Source organism: Oncorhynchus kisutch, linkage group LG24, assembly GCF_002021735.2.
Source record: "Oncorhynchus kisutch isolate 150728-3 linkage group LG24, Okis_V2, whole genome shotgun sequence".
Classification (NCBI taxonomy): domain Eukaryota; kingdom Metazoa; phylum Chordata; class Actinopteri; order Salmoniformes; family Salmonidae; genus Oncorhynchus; species Oncorhynchus kisutch.
Window position 1 is genome coordinate 29,146,022 of NC_034197.2, and position 17,607 is coordinate 29,163,628.

At 40.9% G+C, this 17,607-nt stretch overlaps 1 protein-coding gene across 3 annotated transcripts; it reads left to right on the forward strand.

The window, feature by feature from the left end:
- Positions 1 to 6,731: 6,731 nt before the first annotated feature.
- abtb1 (ankyrin repeat and BTB (POZ) domain containing 1) lies at positions 6,732 to 15,783 on the forward strand. 3 transcript variants are annotated; one of them, XM_031803451.1, is made up of 12 exons: positions 6,732 to 6,756; positions 8,023 to 8,085; positions 8,188 to 8,243; positions 10,043 to 10,187; positions 10,393 to 10,552; positions 11,026 to 11,071; positions 11,481 to 11,597; positions 11,687 to 11,799; positions 12,039 to 12,137; positions 12,278 to 12,445; positions 12,548 to 12,748; positions 12,827 to 15,783. In XM_031803451.1, exons 1-12 carry the CDS (start codon positions 6,752 to 6,754, stop codon positions 13,031 to 13,033), a joined length of 1,380 nt encoding a protein of 459 aa, XP_031659311.1. In that variant the 5' UTR covers positions 6,732 to 6,751; the 3' UTR covers positions 13,034 to 15,783. The 3 variants fall into 3 exon arrangements, with proteins under 3 accessions (XP_031659311.1, XP_020314409.1, XP_031659312.1); XM_020458820.2 differs by lacking the exon at positions 6,732 to 6,756 and adding an exon at positions 7,085 to 7,341; XM_031803452.1 differs by lacking the exon at positions 6,732 to 6,756 and adding an exon at positions 7,345 to 7,433.
- The last annotated feature ends 1,824 nt before the right edge of the window (positions 15,784 to 17,607 follow it).

Here is a 17,607-nt window from a genome sequence, read left to right on the forward strand (position 1 = left end):
GCCTAGCCAGTCTCCAGATCTCAACCCCATAGAAAATCTTTGGAGGGAGTTGAAAGTCAGTGTTGCCCAGCAACAGCCCCAAAACATCACTGCTCTAGAGGAGATCTGCATGGAGGAATGGGCCAAAATACCAGCAACAGTGTGTGAAAACCTTGTGAAGACTTACAGAAAACGTTTGACCTCTGTCAATGCCAACAAAGGGTATATAACAAAGTATTGAGATAAACTTTTGTTATTGACCAAATACTTATTTTCCACCATCATTTGCAAATAAATTCATAAAAAATCCTACAATGTGATTTTCTGGATTTTTATTTCTCATTTTGTCTGTCATAGTTGAAGTGTACCTATGATGAAAATGACAGGCCTCTCTCATCTTTTTAAGTGGGAGAACTTGCACAATTTATGGCTGACTAAATACTTTTTTGCCCCACTGTATCAAATCAAATCAAATCAAATCAAATCAAATTTATTATATAGCCCTTCGTACATCAGCTGATATCTCAAAGTGCTGTACAGAAACCCAGCCTAAAACCCCAAACAGCAAGCAATGCAGGTGTAGAAGCACGGTGGCTAGGAAAAACTCCCTAGAAAGGCCAATACCTAGGAAGAAACCTAGAGAGGAACCAGGCTATGTGGGGTGGCCAGTCCTCTTCTGGCTGTGCCGGGTGGAGATTATAACAGAACATGGCCAAGATGTTCAAATGTTCATAAATGACCAGCATGGTCGAATAATAATAAGGCAGAACAGTTGAAACTAGAGCAGCAGCACAGTCAGGTGGAAGTTGAAACTGGAGCAGCAGCATGGCCAGGTGGACTGGGGACAGCAAGGAGTCATCATGTCAGGTAGTCCTGGGGCATGGTCCTAGGGCTCAGGTCCTCCGAGAGAGAGAAAGAAAGAGAGAAGGAGAGAATTAGAGAACGCACACTTAGATTCACACAGGACACCGAATAGGAAGGGAGAAGTACTCCAGATATAACAAACTGACCCCAGCCCCCCGACACATAAACTACTGCAGCATAAATACTGGAGGCTGAGACAGGAGGGGTCAGGAGACACTGTGGCCCCATCCGAGGACACCCCCGGACAGGGCCAAACAGGAAGGATATAACCCCACCCACTTTGCCAAAGCACAGCCCCCACACCACTAGAGGGATATCTTCAACCACCAACTTACCATCCTGAGACAAGGCTGAGTATAGCCCACAAAGATCTCCGCCACGGCACAACCCAAGGGGGGGGGGCGCCAACCCAGACAGGATGACCACAACAGTGAATCAACCCACTCAGGTGACGCACCCCCTCCAGGGACGGCATGAGAGAGCCCCAGCAAGCCAGTGACTCAGCCCCTGTAATAGGGTTAGAGGCAGAGAATCCCAGTGGAAAGAGGGGAACCGGCCAGGCAGAGACAGCAAGGGCGGTTCGTTGCTCCAGAGCCTTTCCGTTCACCTTCCCACTCCTGGGCCAGACTACACTCAATCATATGACCCACTGAAGAGATGAGTCTTCAGTAAAGACTTAAAGGTTGAGACCGAGTTTGCGTCTCTGACATGGGTAGGCAGACCGTTCCATAAAAATTGAGCTCTATAGGAGAAAGCCCTGCCTCCAGCTGTTTGCTTAGAAATTCTAGGGACAATTAGGAGGCCTGCGTCTTGTGACCGTAGCGTACGTGTAGGTATGTACGGCAGGACCAAATCAGAGAGATAGGTAGGAGCAAGCCCATGTAATGCTTTGTAGGTTAGCAGTAAAACCTTGAAATCAGCCCTTGCTTTGACAGGAAGCCAGTGTAGAGAGGCTAGCACTGGAGTAATATGATCAAATTTTTGGGTTCTAGTCAGGATTCTAGCAGCCGTATTTAGCACTAACTGAAGTTTATTTAGTGCTTTATCCGGGTAGCCGGAAAATAGAGCATTGCAGTAGTCTAACCTAGAAGTGACAAAAGCATGGATTAATTTTTCTGCATCATTTTTGGACAGAAAGTATCATACTGTAACATGTTTTGTGAATTTACCTGCATTACAATATGGAGTTTTGGCCTGTCTGGTGACATCACCAAGCGGTATAAGTCAATAAACCAATAACAAAAAGAGTTTCAGACCTCTCTGCCAATAACAGGTCGTTTTCAGGTTACAGATCCCTTCCATTTGACTCATTCACTTAGGCCTCTCACTTGGATCACTCCCAGACAGTCCTAGCAAAACTCTTGCTTGATAAATGTATCTTTGCTAAGAAGTCTATTCCTCGAGTGAACATGCATGAGGGCTTATATTTTGATGTGTTGGAACTGAAGAAGTAGATCCTCCTGTTGTAACGGAAAATACTTAATCTGGAGATCAAGCTGCTGAAACAGAAGCTCGCTGTGTTTGGGCTATATGAAGAAGGAACAAATGTAATGTTTCTTATTGTTGTTTGTTACTGAATGTTTTCCTTTTTTGGTATTATTAGCCTACATGACAGACATCATTTCTGAATTGTGTCTTTTCATGTATAGTCAGCTGCAAGCTTATTTCTTCATTTGTCTATATTTACATTTTTTTTTTTTGTAATTTGATACATTGTACAATACACATCTTGAAAATAAAAACGTTATAAAACATTGTGAAACATATCCGTCTGTTTTATCTATGACTAGGCCTACCTGCATTTTTATATTCAAGCATTCAGAGTATGAGGAAGTGAGAAACGTGATTAAGTGGTCAATTTAGCCAGTCTATAAAACCACAGAGTTTCTAAACCCAGATGCGTAAGATTTTTTTAAAGTCAGTTAAGAACAAACTCTTACTCTTATTTTCAATTATGGCCCAGGAACAGTGGGTTAACTGCCTTGTTCAGAGGCAGAACAAGAGATTTGTACCTTATCAGCTCAGGGATTTGAACTTACAACCTTTTGGTTACTAGCCTAACACTCTAACCACTAGGCTACCCTGCCGCAAGACTTCCAGGAATGCTTGCGAACCAGACTCGGCAAATCCACTGGGCAGACCAGGCCAGGATTTGGGGTTTGAGAGGTCACCGTTTGAGGGAATCACCTTTGTCAAGTCGGTGACCATCCTTGGAGTTGTAACAGATGTGATTAAATTGAGTCCACAAAGTGTCTTACTGTATGGTAACTGATTCCATGTCAGCATCGCTTCAGACTGTAGTGTATTTATTTCATTCTCAACCTTTATGTTGCTTTTGTCAGTAATCATGTAAAAAACAGTGTACCGAAAAGTGTTAGACTATACAGTTCACATAAATTACTGGGTAAACAGTATGAAAAGGATTAGACTATGTGTACATCAGTTCACATAAATTACTGGGTAAACAATATGCAAAGGATTAGACTATGTGTACATCAGTTCACATAAGTTACTGGGTAAACAATATGAAAAGGATTAGTCTATATGTACATCAGTTCACATAAATTACTGGGTAAACAATATGAAAAGGATTAGACTATATGTACATCAGTTCACATAAATTACTGGGTAAACAATATGAAAAGGATTAGACTATGTGTACATCAGTTGACATAAGTTACTGGGTAAACAATATGAAAAGGATTAGACTATGTGTACATCAGTTCACATAAATTACTGGGTAAACAATATGAAAAGGATTAGACTATGTGTACATCAGTTGACATAAGTTACTGGGTAAACAATATGCAAAGGATTAGACTATATGTACATCAGTTCACATAAATTACTGGGTAAACAATATGAAAAGGATTAGACTATATGTACATCAGTTCACATAAATTACTGGGTAAACAATATGAAAAGGATTAGACTATGTGTACATCAGTTGACATAAGTTACTGGGTAAACAATATGCCAACAATATGCCAAGCCGTATAACACACTTGGTATTGACCCCATGACTGGTGTCTGGGGTACTTGCTCATTAAGTGACAGTTTTCCGGATACAGAATAAGCTTCTAAAATTTCCAGTGTAGAAATCCCCTAAAATAACGACCCATCACTAGATCACGGGCAGTGAGAGAAGAGAAAAATTATTCCTTAGGGATGGATTGAAATTTGCAGAACGGATACCTGGAGGAGAATGAGGGGTGACACTTTTTAAATTTCAGCCATGCGGAGGATTTAGCATTTTAAAATCTAGTCCAGGGGAGGGTCATGTAATTTGTAATTGATGACATTTCAGTATTTCTCAGTGTTTTTGAATTAGTTGCTTATTAAGCTATATATCGATGTGCATCTCTGATTCAGGCTGGGCGCGCAATATCAACTGCACCTATAGAGTATTTAGTGTGGTCTCAATCAAATGATCCATAGCCTATAGTCTATGAAATGCATGTTCGGAGAATCACAGAGCAAAGTTATATTTCTATGACCGCTGCTGAGATGGTGTAAATACAACTGAGCTGCATAACACAATGCAATGGATATTCCAACCCTGAGTCCGGCCTGCTCTTCTCTTGCTGATCAAAAACGTTTTTGTATGCTGTCTCACCAATGGCTGTGCTGTGTAGGCATAAAGCAACAGTTCGGGAGGAGGGTAAAAGGCTTTTTTTATTAGACTTAGTCCCAAAAAATATTGCGTGTGTACTAGCCTATAGCCTATGTTCTGTTCAGTTTGAGAAGGAGAGTGCGAAGATGAGGAGGACCGGAGGGTCAACTTTGATAGCTTGCTACTACTATAATTGATTTTTATTAAAAATTATATGTTTCTTGCCTACGATGTATTTAGCAGAGTTATTGACCTCACAATAAGCCAGATTCAAGTAACTTTCATTGTGGTGCTGAAACTTGAAGCAGCAGCTGCAGGACACTCAATCAGAAATCGACAGCTCATGGTGATGAAAGGCAAATTCAAGTAGGCATAATTAATTTAAACCGTTTTAATTTTAATTAGACTTTATGTTGGAGCCTATTTCTTCCTATTAAAGAAATAAGAGGTTAAAGGCTGCTATATCAATAGATTTGTCAGTCGATTTCTCCACCCACCATGCACTCTTTAATTAAATAGCCTACCTCAGTGTCAGTGAAGGCCTGTCAAGTTAAAACCAAGACTTGAATTAAGGGGTATGAGAAGGTATGCCATAGGCCTCGCTTTATTAAAGGAAATGGCAAACGGCACAGGCCTACTCCTTGTTAGCTTAAGGTTTTTAAGAAAATAAAACTGATCTGAAATATAAAGTGATCTATAACAGTGCTTTGGTCCTCGATGCTTTATGCTAAAAAACAGCTGTAAAAAACCTGGGAAAGACATGACACCGATGCACATGGGAATATCATTGATTAGTTTCTTTGAGATTCAAAGGCTGAGCTACAACCTCCTATTGCCGAGGAGACAAAAACTAGGCTTTGCTTGGGAAGTAATCTAATTCTGTCACTATCCATTGATTAAGATATTCACTTTCTGTACAATAGAAGATGTATAAACCCAGACATATTTTATGGAAACACTTGTGACCTTATCTCGTTTTACACGTTATTACACCAACCTCGTGACAAACTCAAAAACAACTTTATATTGAAGGAGTGACTTTTATATTTATTGGCCTGCACATGCGCAGTTTGGCGAGACGATCGTTAGACCCGATGGCGTGTTTCTGCGCATGAGGTTAGCTAGGCAACGTCGCCATGACATCGACTACAAGCATGATCGGAATATCTATTGGGGAAGCAGTTTCTGCCTGTCTTTGATAAAATGCTGTCACGTGGGTGGAATAAGTTACCCTAACCAGAAGGCTCGTTCGAGGGGAGCACTTTTGTCAAGTCGGTGACGCCTTTCAAAGTGTGTTGCATTATCCTTAGAAACATTGTCCAACTTGCGACTACACGATCTTTACAAAAATCATGTGACCAAAGGTCATGCACTTTTTGATGAAGTCGCCTTACAGTCGCTGCACTTCTCACCAACTGCACCATGCAGCCATCACCTGCAATGTGGGAGGCAGTATTTGCCAACTAATCATTAGGGTGTTTTTGTTTGACCCATGCTGACAGAAACAGGAATCACCTTTGATGCAATTCTAAAGCTACAAACGAAAGTGATATTTGAGACCTCTCTAACCAATTCATTGTACACACATTATGTTTTCAGTTTGTGAGTGTGTGACATGGGGATATAGAAAGGGTTGAGACATTTATACAGAAAAACGTTTATAGGCAATTGCAGCTATGTTGATCTGTGCCTTATTGTTGGAAAACCATTACCATGTACGACACACTGATACACCTCCCCGACTTCACTCGCCACATTGTATCTACAGTCGGCTTCATTAGGCTTACTGCTTGAACACACCCAGATACTTTTTCATCGTCCCAATAGTTAGAGAAAGGACAGTGGAGGCTGCTGGGGGGAGGACGGCTCATAATAATGGCCGGAACGGGGCAAATGGAATTGCATTATACCATTCCGCTCCAGCCATTACCACAAGCCAGTCCTGCTCAATTAAGGTGCCACAACATCCTATGGGTAAGGATCACTGAGGTATAATAAAAACTGAGTCCAAGATGTCCGCTCGTTGTTTTCAACGTAATCTACTCATGTTCGCATACCGAATCATGGACCATCTATATCCGGGTTGCATCCGGTTTATACTGACCAACATACAAATCGGAACTAGGAAATTTAGACATTTACGACTTGCTAACTAACTGGTTGTAGTTATACACCTGCCATGTCCAATCAGTTAGCAAGTCGAACATGTCAGTTTTCTATTCCGACTATCATATTAACATGGCAACAGGGAGCAGCACCATCAGCAACAATGCCTTCTGGTCATCATCCAAAAACATGCTGTGAGTAATTGGGGGAAAAACGGCCTCTGCAACAATTATTTGAATAATTCAATGGATGTTTTGTGGACCAAGGTGATGGCTAAAGTGTCTTATTAGGAATTTTCTAATCTGCCTTCTCTATGAGGCCGTGTATGGAAATAGGCTTTATGGGCCGTGTCAGTACCGAAATAAAACTGTAGGAGCAGTCGAAACTGTGCTTCTAAACGAACTCTGGCCCCTTGGTAAGGATTATGGGTGTGATACTAATCTGATCCTAGACCCGTGGTTTAGTCAACCTATCAGAGAAGAGGGCATCAAGAAAATACGGAAGTAAATGTCATCTCACTCCACCTTCTCTGGTCATGTGACTATATAAACCGCAAAACAACACTGGTGATCGAAATATAAGTCTGTAAATAGTTGTCCTGCAAGAAAGAACTTGCTAGCAAGATACATTGTTTACACTTTACAGGAAATTATAACTGGATCCACACCTGTCTAACAGGCAGGCCGTTTCAATGCATTACAGAGAACCGAAAACGCTGCGGAGATGGACGCGTACGATTTGTTTACAAGTTGCAGAAAGGGCGACATTTCCAGAGTTAGGTAAATGGAGTCTGTGGAATAGAAATGCGTAGTTCGCTGCAACGGGATGAGGATATCTAGCTTGTTTAGCTATAAACAAAGACAACCTTGTGGTCAGTAGTAGTGTTACAAATATTTAGCAAATTTGTCAGTGAGTTAACGTTAGTGCCTATGTTAGCATACGCTATGCTATTTGCGTTGGTCTGTTGAAGTCATGCCAGTGGCGATATTGTGTTTGTGTGTTTTGGTATTACTAGGTTCAATTTATGTGCATGAAAGTAGGTTTAGCTAGAAACTATAAATGCAACTCTTGTTTATTCTACGCACATATCTGGCAACTTCCAACCAGGAAACTTTTTATCTTGACCGATATGCAAATTATAATAATTTGTTCTTAACTGACTTGCCTAGTTAAATAAAGGTTCAAATAAAAATAGGTTGCTTTCCATACTCTTCTCCTATCTATTAGTGAAGAGTGCAATAAAAAAAAACACTTCCTCTAAAGTGGGCTATATGGTGTTAACGTATGTTACATCAAACAAGGTAGTTTGTCAGTCTAGAATTTGGAATACAGTTAGGATTGTACTGTTTGTATGGAATGCGAACATGTGGAGACCAGCATTAAGATGAAGACCGTTTCTGCCATAACCTGTCTTATTAACTGCCTGTATTGGCCTATTGACCTTCCATTTTTCTGTCAAGGTATCTTGTTGAACAGAGAGACGTGGACCTCAATGTAAGAGACAAATGGGACAGCACCCCGTTGTAAGTACGGAGTTAATATTGCAGAATATAACCTGCACACAATATATTTGACAAGATCATTGTTAAGAATGTAATGTAACTTAACAATGTATTTTTCCACAGGTACTATTCTTGCCTCTGTGGCCATGAGGAGCTCGTCCAGTACCTGTTGGCTAATGGTAAAACTGGAATTTGCCCCAAGGGTCAAAGCACATTTACATGGTTTAAAAACAGGGTTTGGGGGGGGGGGGTCTTGTTATATTGCAGCCTTATTCTAAAATGGATTAAATTGTTTTCCCCCAACAATCTACACACAATACCCCATAATGATGAAGCGAAAACAGGTTTAGACATTTTTTTTAAATGGATTAAACTGAATATAACATTTACATAAGTATTCAAACCCTTTACTCAGTACTTTGAAGCACCTTTATTGATTACATCCTCAAGTCTTCTTGGGTATGTCGCTACAACCTTGGCACACCTGTATTTGGGGAGTTTCTACCATTCTTCTCTGCAGATGATCAAGCTCTGTCAGGTTGGATGGGGAGTGTCGCTGCACAGCCATTAAGGTCTCTCCTGAGATGTTCGATTGGGTTCAAGTCCGGGCTCTGGCTGGGCCACTCAAGGACATTGAGACTTGTCCCGAAGCCACTCCTGCATTGTCTTGGCTGTGTGCTTAGGGTCGTTGTCCTGTTGGAAGGTGAACCTTTGCCCCAGTCTGAGGTCCTGAGCACTCTGGAGCAGGTTTTCATCAAGGATCTCTGTACTTTTCTCCGTTCATCTTACCCTCGATCCTAACTAGTCTCCCAGTCCCTGCCGCTGAAAACATCCCCACAGCATGATGCTGCCACCACCATGCTTCACCGTAAAGATGGTGCCAGGTTTTCTCCAGATGTGATGCTTGGCATTAAGGCCAAAGAGTTCAATCTTGGTTTCATCAGACCAGAGAATCTTGTTTCTCATTGTCTGAGGGTCCTTTAGGTGCCTTTTACTGAGGAGTGGCTTCCGTCTGGTCACTCTACCATAAAGGCATGATTGGTGGAGTGCTACGGCGATGGTTGTCTTCTGGAAGGTTCTCTCATCTCCACATCGTGTTGTTGGTCTCCTCCCTGACCAAGGCCCTTTTTAATTTTATCTTTATTTAACTAGGCAAGTCAGTTAAGAACACATTTTACTTTTCATTGATGGCCTAGGAACAGTGGGTTAACTGCCTTGTTCAGGGGCAGAATGACATTTGTACCTTATCAGCTCTGGGATTTGATCTTGCAACCTTTCAGTTACTAGTCCAACGCTCTAACCACTAGGCTACCTGCTCCCCTGATTGCTCAGTTTGGGGCGGCCAGCTCTAAGAACGGTCTTGGTGGTTCCAAACTTCTTCCATTTCAGAATGATGGAGGCCACTGTGTTCTTGGGGACCTTCAATGCTGCAGAAATGTTTTGGTACCCTTCCCCACATCTGGTGCCTTGACACAATCCTGTTTAGGCGCTCTACAGACAATTCCTTCAACCTCATGGCTTGGTTTTTGCTCTGACATACACTGTCTACTGTGGGACCTTATATAGACAGGTGTGTGCCTTTCCAAATCATGTCCAATCAATTGAATTTACCACATGTGGACTCCAATCCAGTTCTAGGAACATCTCAAGGATGATCAAGGGAAACGGGTGCACCCGAGCTCTATCTCATAGCAAACAGTTAGAATACTTATGTAAATAAGGTATTTCATTTTTTTAATTTTTTTATACATTTGCAAAACGAAGAAAAAAAATATGTTTTTTGCTTTGTCATTATGGGGTATTGTGTGTAGAGTGATGAGGAAAAACAATTATTTAATCTAATTTAAAATAAGGCTGTAAAGTAAGAACATTTTGAAAAAGTCAAGGGGTCAGAATGCTTTCCAAATGCACCGTTAACCTATATGCAATTAATTGTGTCTTGGAGGTGACCTGTACACTGTTCCATTTGGGCTTTCAGGAGCAAAGTGTGAAGCCAACACATTTGATGGAGAGCGATGCATGTATGGGTCTCTGAGTGACTCCATCCGACGTCTCCTAAAAGAGTACAAGTGCATCACAGCCCAAGCCATGCAGAGGGACTATTATGACCACTTCCTTCTCACGTAAGGCGCTGTAACTCTACAGTGCATCTTAACTGCATCATAATGTTTTATAAGCCGTTAGCTTTGTGTTTTCCTCATTTGGTGTTGCCTGTACTTCTGTTTGTCTGCTTATATTATACAGAAGCAGTGAAACTCTTAACATCAACACTCATTTGGCCCTGCTTTCTCCCTGTCCTCCCCTTCTGTCTGTGCTGTCTGTATCTAGGTTACTGGAGCAGGGCCAGTATAGTGACGTCAAGTTCCTGGTTCACGGTGAGACATTTCAGGCTCACCGCTGTGTGCTGAGCGCTCGCTCAGAGTACTTCACAGCCATGTTTGAAACCAAATGGAAAGGAAAGAACTTGATCCCCCTCAAACACCCTTTGGTAGGTGTTGTGTTACACCACCTCTTTCAGATAGGCATGGCAGCAATACGTTGAATTGGATGGGGGGGGGGGGTAGCAGCAGCTATATTTGAGGTTATTGATAGAAAATGTGTTTACTTTACTTTATAATATTTTTTTATTTTTTTATTTCACCTTTATTTAACCAGGTAGGCAAGTTGAGAACAAGTTCTCATTTACAATTGCGACCTGGCCATATGCTATTTACCTTGTTATTGTGTTAGGAGTCATTACAACAAGCACAATTGCAAACCATTTAATACAGGGATTATATGAAGTATGTACTAAAAAGATTGTTTCAGTAAGAATTTCTGTGGAAACAAACTCAATCAGGGCTGTATGCATAAATGCTACCAAAACATTCACTGGGCCAAAAGGGAATCTAAAGTAATAGTGTAAACACAGTAAAAGATCCATATGAATTAAGAAGAAAATTTTTTTTCACCCTTTTTCAGATCAACCCAGCAGCCTTTGGTGCCATCCTGCAGTATTTTTACACTGGTGGGTTTCTCTTGGTTGAGGTGTATAACTAGATGTATGAATGCAGAATTAGGCTAAGATCACAAATGAACATAATGGAAGTTGACATATCAGACATGTTGAAAATTTAATTAAGATTAGGCAAACGTGCAGTATGTAAAATGGCATTTTGCATTCAAAGATGTCTAAGTATGTCATAGTCATCCCAGTGATTGTAAAGGATGCCTGATTGATTGATGACTGATATGTATGTTTCGATCCAGTCAGAAGATTAGTGTATTTTCAGTCTTTTCTTTAAAGAGGTGATGATATGGCATCCATAAAGTCTAACATGACTGCATCATAAAGAGCCAGGATACACTGTCTTTCAAAGTTGTGTAGCCTACATTTAGTGTTACAAAGCTATGAGCTAACCGGCTTTCGCTTCCAGGTCGTATGGACATTGATGTGAGCCACGTGGAGGACTGCAAGCGGCTGGCCAAACAGTGCAAAATGGGCGACCTTATTGATGAGTTGGAGAGCAAGTGTAAACAGGTGTATGAGTTTGGTACGTTCCTCCTTCTTAAATCTCCAGAAATTAGGCCTACACGTTTACATTGTTACATGGTGTCTCTCTGTGTCTGCCTCCATGCGTAGTCTCCAATAAACCAGGGACCTGTGTAAAGGTTCTGACCCTGGAGCCTCACAGCTGTCAGCATCAGGAGGAGATGGCTCAACTGGCTGACTGTGCCCTCCCTGCTGAGCTAAAAGTAAGAACATTACAAACTAGCCTGGTCCCACATCGTTTGTGATTTAGCCAACTCTTCTAACTATCATTGTTAGCATGGCAAGAATAGTCTGAGGCGTTGGCTAAAGCACATCCCAAACAGATGTGGGACCAGCTAATCATATTAAAGGTTGCCACTTATGATTATCCCTTGATGTAAATAAACCTTTTGTTCATAATAAGTGAATTGTCAAGGATCTTTGTCATTTTGTTTTTCTGTAGGTGGGATTTGGCGAGCTTCCATTTGACAGAACTGACAACTTCCCTAGCTACCCTGACATTTGCTTCAGGGTTGAAGGTTATGACTTCCTGTGTCATAAGGTGTGCTCCACATACCTCTAACAAAGTACAAAGATGTATGAGTTAATCACCAGGCTATGATTTTGGAATTAGTCATTATTTATGCATCTCCTCAGTTAATTATTATGGGCTAAAAAGTTGTCTTTATCCCCTCTGGACAGGCGTTTTTCTGTGGACGCAGTGACTATTTTAAGGCGCTGCTGCAGGACCACTTCAGTGAGGGAGAGATGATGCAGTCCCAGCCCAGCACCCCAGTCCTCACCATCCACAACATCTCCCACGAGATCTTTATCCGTCTCCTCTATTACGTCTACAGCGACGACACAGAGGTCAGTTCAGACAGAATTCCTGCAGTGATGATATTTCTATGAACTCACCAGTCTTGTCTTTCTCTCCTAATGTATTCTACTACTCTCTCTGCCTGGGTCCAGCTGTCCCCAGAGAATGTGTTTGATGTGCTGTGTGTGGCTGATATGTACCTGCTCCCCGGGCTGAAGCGTCTGTGTGGTAAGACGCTGGCCAAGATGCTGTGTGAGGATAACGTGTTGCACATGTGGAAGACAGCCAAGCTCTTCAGACTGTCTCGTCTGGAGGACCAGTGCACGGAGTACATGGCTAAGATCATAGAGAGGGTGAGTGTCTATCATTCTAGGCTGTGCAAGGATGGTTGTTGCTGTGTCCCATCTGACCTCTTCCCCTCTTCTCAACAGCTGGTAGAGAAGCCTGAGTTTGCTGACATGATCAAGGAGGATGCTGGGGCGGTGGAGGACCGACACGAGACTGACTCCATCCCTCTGGTGGACGACATCCGCTTCCACATCACCAGCAATGTTCAGACCTTCAGTGCCATTGAGGAGGCCAACGTGAAGCTCGACGCCCTGGATCAGCTGCTCTCCACCATCGGTCTGGAATGCTAATGAGAAGGTGTGGTGGTGGGTTAGGGCTAGTACTGGCTAAGCTAGCTGCTAGCCACAACCAGTGGCAAGAAGGACTTTTATTGGACTGTTGAAGGGTATTGGGGGAGACATTCAATAGCTTTCACATTATACACACAAAAAGAGTGTTTATTTCACCAGCAATGGCTTCAAATAGTTTAAATGCTTCTGGGCCAGACCAGGTGATGGGCAAAGCACCTTTTTGCAAATAATGTGAATGCTATAATGTGAAAGACCGAAGTATGTAGGGACTGGAGGCGTCAAGTTGCTATTGAGTATCTAGACAAGGATAGGGTTGCTGAAGAAGTTGAGGATGATGTTGCATTGGAATGAATGACACACACAGATACAGAAGCCCATGTGATGAGGATGAAGAGTGAGGAATGGAGTGTGGACTCTGATTGTAATATATACTTTCGTTTGCGGTTTTATTTTGAAGTAATGTATTTTTCTTGGAACAAAACAGTTGGGGAATGACAAGTCATCTGACCACAAACATAGTAGACCCAATATCACAGAAGATATTACAGTATGTTGGCTTAGAAATGTAGCTATTAATTAAAGAACCTTCGCATTTGTGTGAAAAATACCCAATTATGAAAATCTCTGTTTTTAAACAAAGAGACTCAGAGAAAGAGCAAATATTTTACTCGTGTGATGAATTAGAATAATTATAGAATTCTGAATGACAGCAAATGTTTCCCCTAACATGGACATCACTCTTATTTTTACTTTCAAATTTTCCTGACTGGTAGGAATTTGTTAAACTATGTTTTAGCGGCTTGCTTTTCTTAAGAGGCAAGACATTTTGATTATTTTTCACCTTGCGCTAGTATATTGTAGGCCTAAATGCATGCTGATTTACTCTTGTTGTGTATGCATGATTTATCTTTATAGAATGTAGCTTTTTATTTAGGTGTTAGAGAGGAAACCATAGCTAGTTACATGGCTATGTTAAATATTGTTTAAATCCCCAAAATAATGAAAAGAAATTCAGCCTCATATGACAATGTATTGAAACGTTTTACTGTTAATCATGAGTAAAGTAAATAATTTGTTTTTCTGATTTAGTTTTGAAAAAATGATGACTGGAGTCAAGTAAAGACCCAATAAGAGAATTTACAAAATGTAAGTGTTTTTTTATTTTTAGTTGGCAATGATTTAGAGATCTCATGACACAACTTGTAATCTATTTGATAACTAGATATTGAATCCTGTCAGTCACATTCATGCAGCAAATGCATTTAGCCTCAATTTGCATGCAGTGTGGGGAAACCACAGTAAGAAGGAAGTGAGTATTTTCACATACAGCAGTCACAATGATCCTCATTTCCTTAAAGCATACTTGCATGTACAAGCAGACAGACAACTAACCACAAGCAATACAGTGCAATTTTGATTTATTTATTTTGAACTCAATCTAAGTCCCAATATCTCTTATCTTTAACTATGACATTCCACTGCTATGCATATATCACTTTCAAAATACAAATGTATTTTTCATTGTCAACTTTACCACATATACTACTGGATAAGCATAGGATTGTGCTGTAAATAACATTAACACCTGTACATGCTGAACAGACAAATACATGTTATTTGTTTGTGAAGCTTGTGTGATTGAAGTTTCTTATGCGGACTGTTCTCTAAGAGGATAGCACACGCTATAGTTAGTAATGATTTCCCATTATATGCACAAAGTAGGATCAATCATTTATCCAGTCCGCTTTGATAAATATGTAAGGGATAATCAACGAGGGGCTGTGCCTTCTCTGGAAAATAATGAACAAAGTGGAAGGTGTGCAGCTGAGTTGCATTATTTTCCAGAGAACGCATAGAGCCCCCGAGTTGATTATCCATTTTATATCATGGCTATAATTTAGCACATTTACCGCTAGAAATGTGTTCATCATCCACTTAGATAGCTAAGCAGTTTACTAGCTAGTGACGGTAGTTGCCTTGGTAACCAAACAAACGTGCTAGTTTAACTAACCAAACCATCAGTCGTAGTTTGCTATTATGAACGTCGAATTCTACAATGCCAATGATGTTTTCAATTCGAATTTTGCTTTCAAAAGCAGCTCAAACATAGCACATGTAAGAATGAACTATAGCCATTGAATTATACCGTGCAAATATACCATGCGTTAAATAGGAAAATAATGCATGTTCTAGAATGCCCTTCAAGTTAATCCAAAACAAGTATTCAACAATGCCATGGTATAATTAACCAATAAAGCCCGAGGGGGTGTGGTATGTGACCAATATACCACGGTTTAGGGCTGTTCTTAAGCATGAAGCAACAAGGAGTGCCTGGATACAGCCTTTAGCTGTGGTATATTGGCCATATACCACAAATCCCTGGGGTGACTTGTTGCTATTATAAACTGGTTACAAATGTAATTAGAACAGTGAAAATAAATGTTTTGTCATACCAGTGGTTTACGGCTTTCAGCCAATCAGCATTCACAGCTCGAACCACCTGGTTTACAATTGGATATAACTTTTTTTCTCTGGATGTTGACGTGATTGTGTGTGGTAGTAGGATGGTCCATGACAGTGCTTCCAATTTTATTTTTATTTTTTACTCCTGTATTTAGCTTTTATTTGAAACAAATGTTTTACCATTGTCACATTGTTAGCAATATTGACTCCACATACTTTTTATTTTAAGTGAAATAATATATTATGGACAAAGCTGTCAGTACAATAAAAAGTGAAGAAAAAATGCATTTCCATTGGTGTTTTTGTTCTTTTTCAAAGTTACTTGTACATATTATTAAACACATTTTCCTTAGTCTAAAGATCTGGCCCGCAGGTGATTTTTTTAAATGTTACATACAGTACATTCGGAAAGTATTCAGACCCCTTGATGTTTTCCACATTTTGTTATGTTACAGTAAAATTGATTAAATTAAACATTTTCCTCAATCTACACACAATACCTCATGAGGACAAAGCAAAAAAAGGTTTTTAGACATTTTTGCAAATGTATAAAAAATGTCAAACGTACCTTTATTTACTTAAGTATTCAAACTCTTCGCTATGAGACTCAAAATTGAGCTCATGTGCATCCTGTTTCCATTAATCATCCTTGATGTTTCTACAACCTGATTAGAGTCCACCTGTGGTAAATGTAAGTAATTGGACATGATTTGGAAAGGCACACACTTGTCCATATAAACGTCCCACAGTTGACAGTGCATGTCAGAGTAAAAACCAGGCCATAAGGTCGAAGGATTTGTCTGTAGAACTCCACGACAGCATTGTGTTGAGGCACATATCTGGGGAAGTGTACCAAAAAATGTCTGCAGCATTGAAGGTTCCCAAGAACACAGTTGCCTCTGATTCTTAATTGGAAGAAGTTTGGAACCACCAAGAAAGATCCTTCCTAGAGCTGGCCACCCAGCCAAACTGCTCAATCGGGGAGAAGCGCCTTGGTTAGGCAGGTGACCAAGAACCCGATGGTCACTCTGACAGAGCTCCAGAGTTCCTCTGTGGAGATGAGAGAACCTTCCAGAAGGACAACCATCTCTGCAGCACTCCACCAATCAGGCCTTTATGGTAGAGTGGCCAAACGGAAGCCACGCCCCTGGGAAAGGCATATGGAGTTTGCAAAAGGGCACATAAAGGACTTTCAGACCATAAGGAACAAGACTCTCTGGTCTGATGAAACCAACATTGAAGAATGCCAAGCATCACATCTGGAGGAAACCTGGCACCATCTCTACGGTGAAGCATGGTGACAGCATCATGCTGTGAGGATGTTTTTCAGCGGCAGGGAATGGGAGACTAGTCTGGATGGAGAGAAAGATGGAACGGGAAAAAGTACAAAGAGATCCTTGATGAAAACCTGCTCCAGACCGCTCAGGAACTCAGGCTGGGGTGAAGGTTCACCTTCCAACAGGACAACGTAGGAGTGGTTTCGGGACAAGTCTCTGAATGTCCTTGAGTGACCCGAACTTGAACCCGATTGAACATTTCTGAAGAGACCTGAAAATAGCTGTGCAGTGACGCCCCATCCAACCTGACAGAGCTTGAGAGGACCTGCAGAGATGATTGGGGGAAGCAGGTGTGCGCAGCTTGTAGGTTCATTCCCAAGAAGACTCGGGGCTGTAATCCCTACCAAAGGTGCCTCAACAAAGTACTGAGTAAAGGGTCTGAATGCTTATGTAAATGTGATATTTCAGTTTTTGTAATAAATTAGCAACATTTTTAATTTGGGAAATCTCTTCTAAACTATTCCCATGTATAATAGAGAGATGTGATTATAAACAAATATAAGAAAGGTTTTTAAATTATTGTTTTAGTGAAATATTATACCTGTTTGTGCTTTTTTGCAGTCAATTTGCAGTCTACAAATTATTTGTAATAATGTTTCGGCTACCTGACCATCTGCTCAAGAAAAAGTTGGCCCCCTGCTGAATCTATTAGTTGATTATCCCTGTTCTTGAAGATAGAGAATTAAGTGGAATATGAAGTCCTGGTCTGTCAATACTTTCCAACACCCTCAAGGTGGTGCCCTTTCTTCATTCAGATTGTCTCAGTTGCTCATC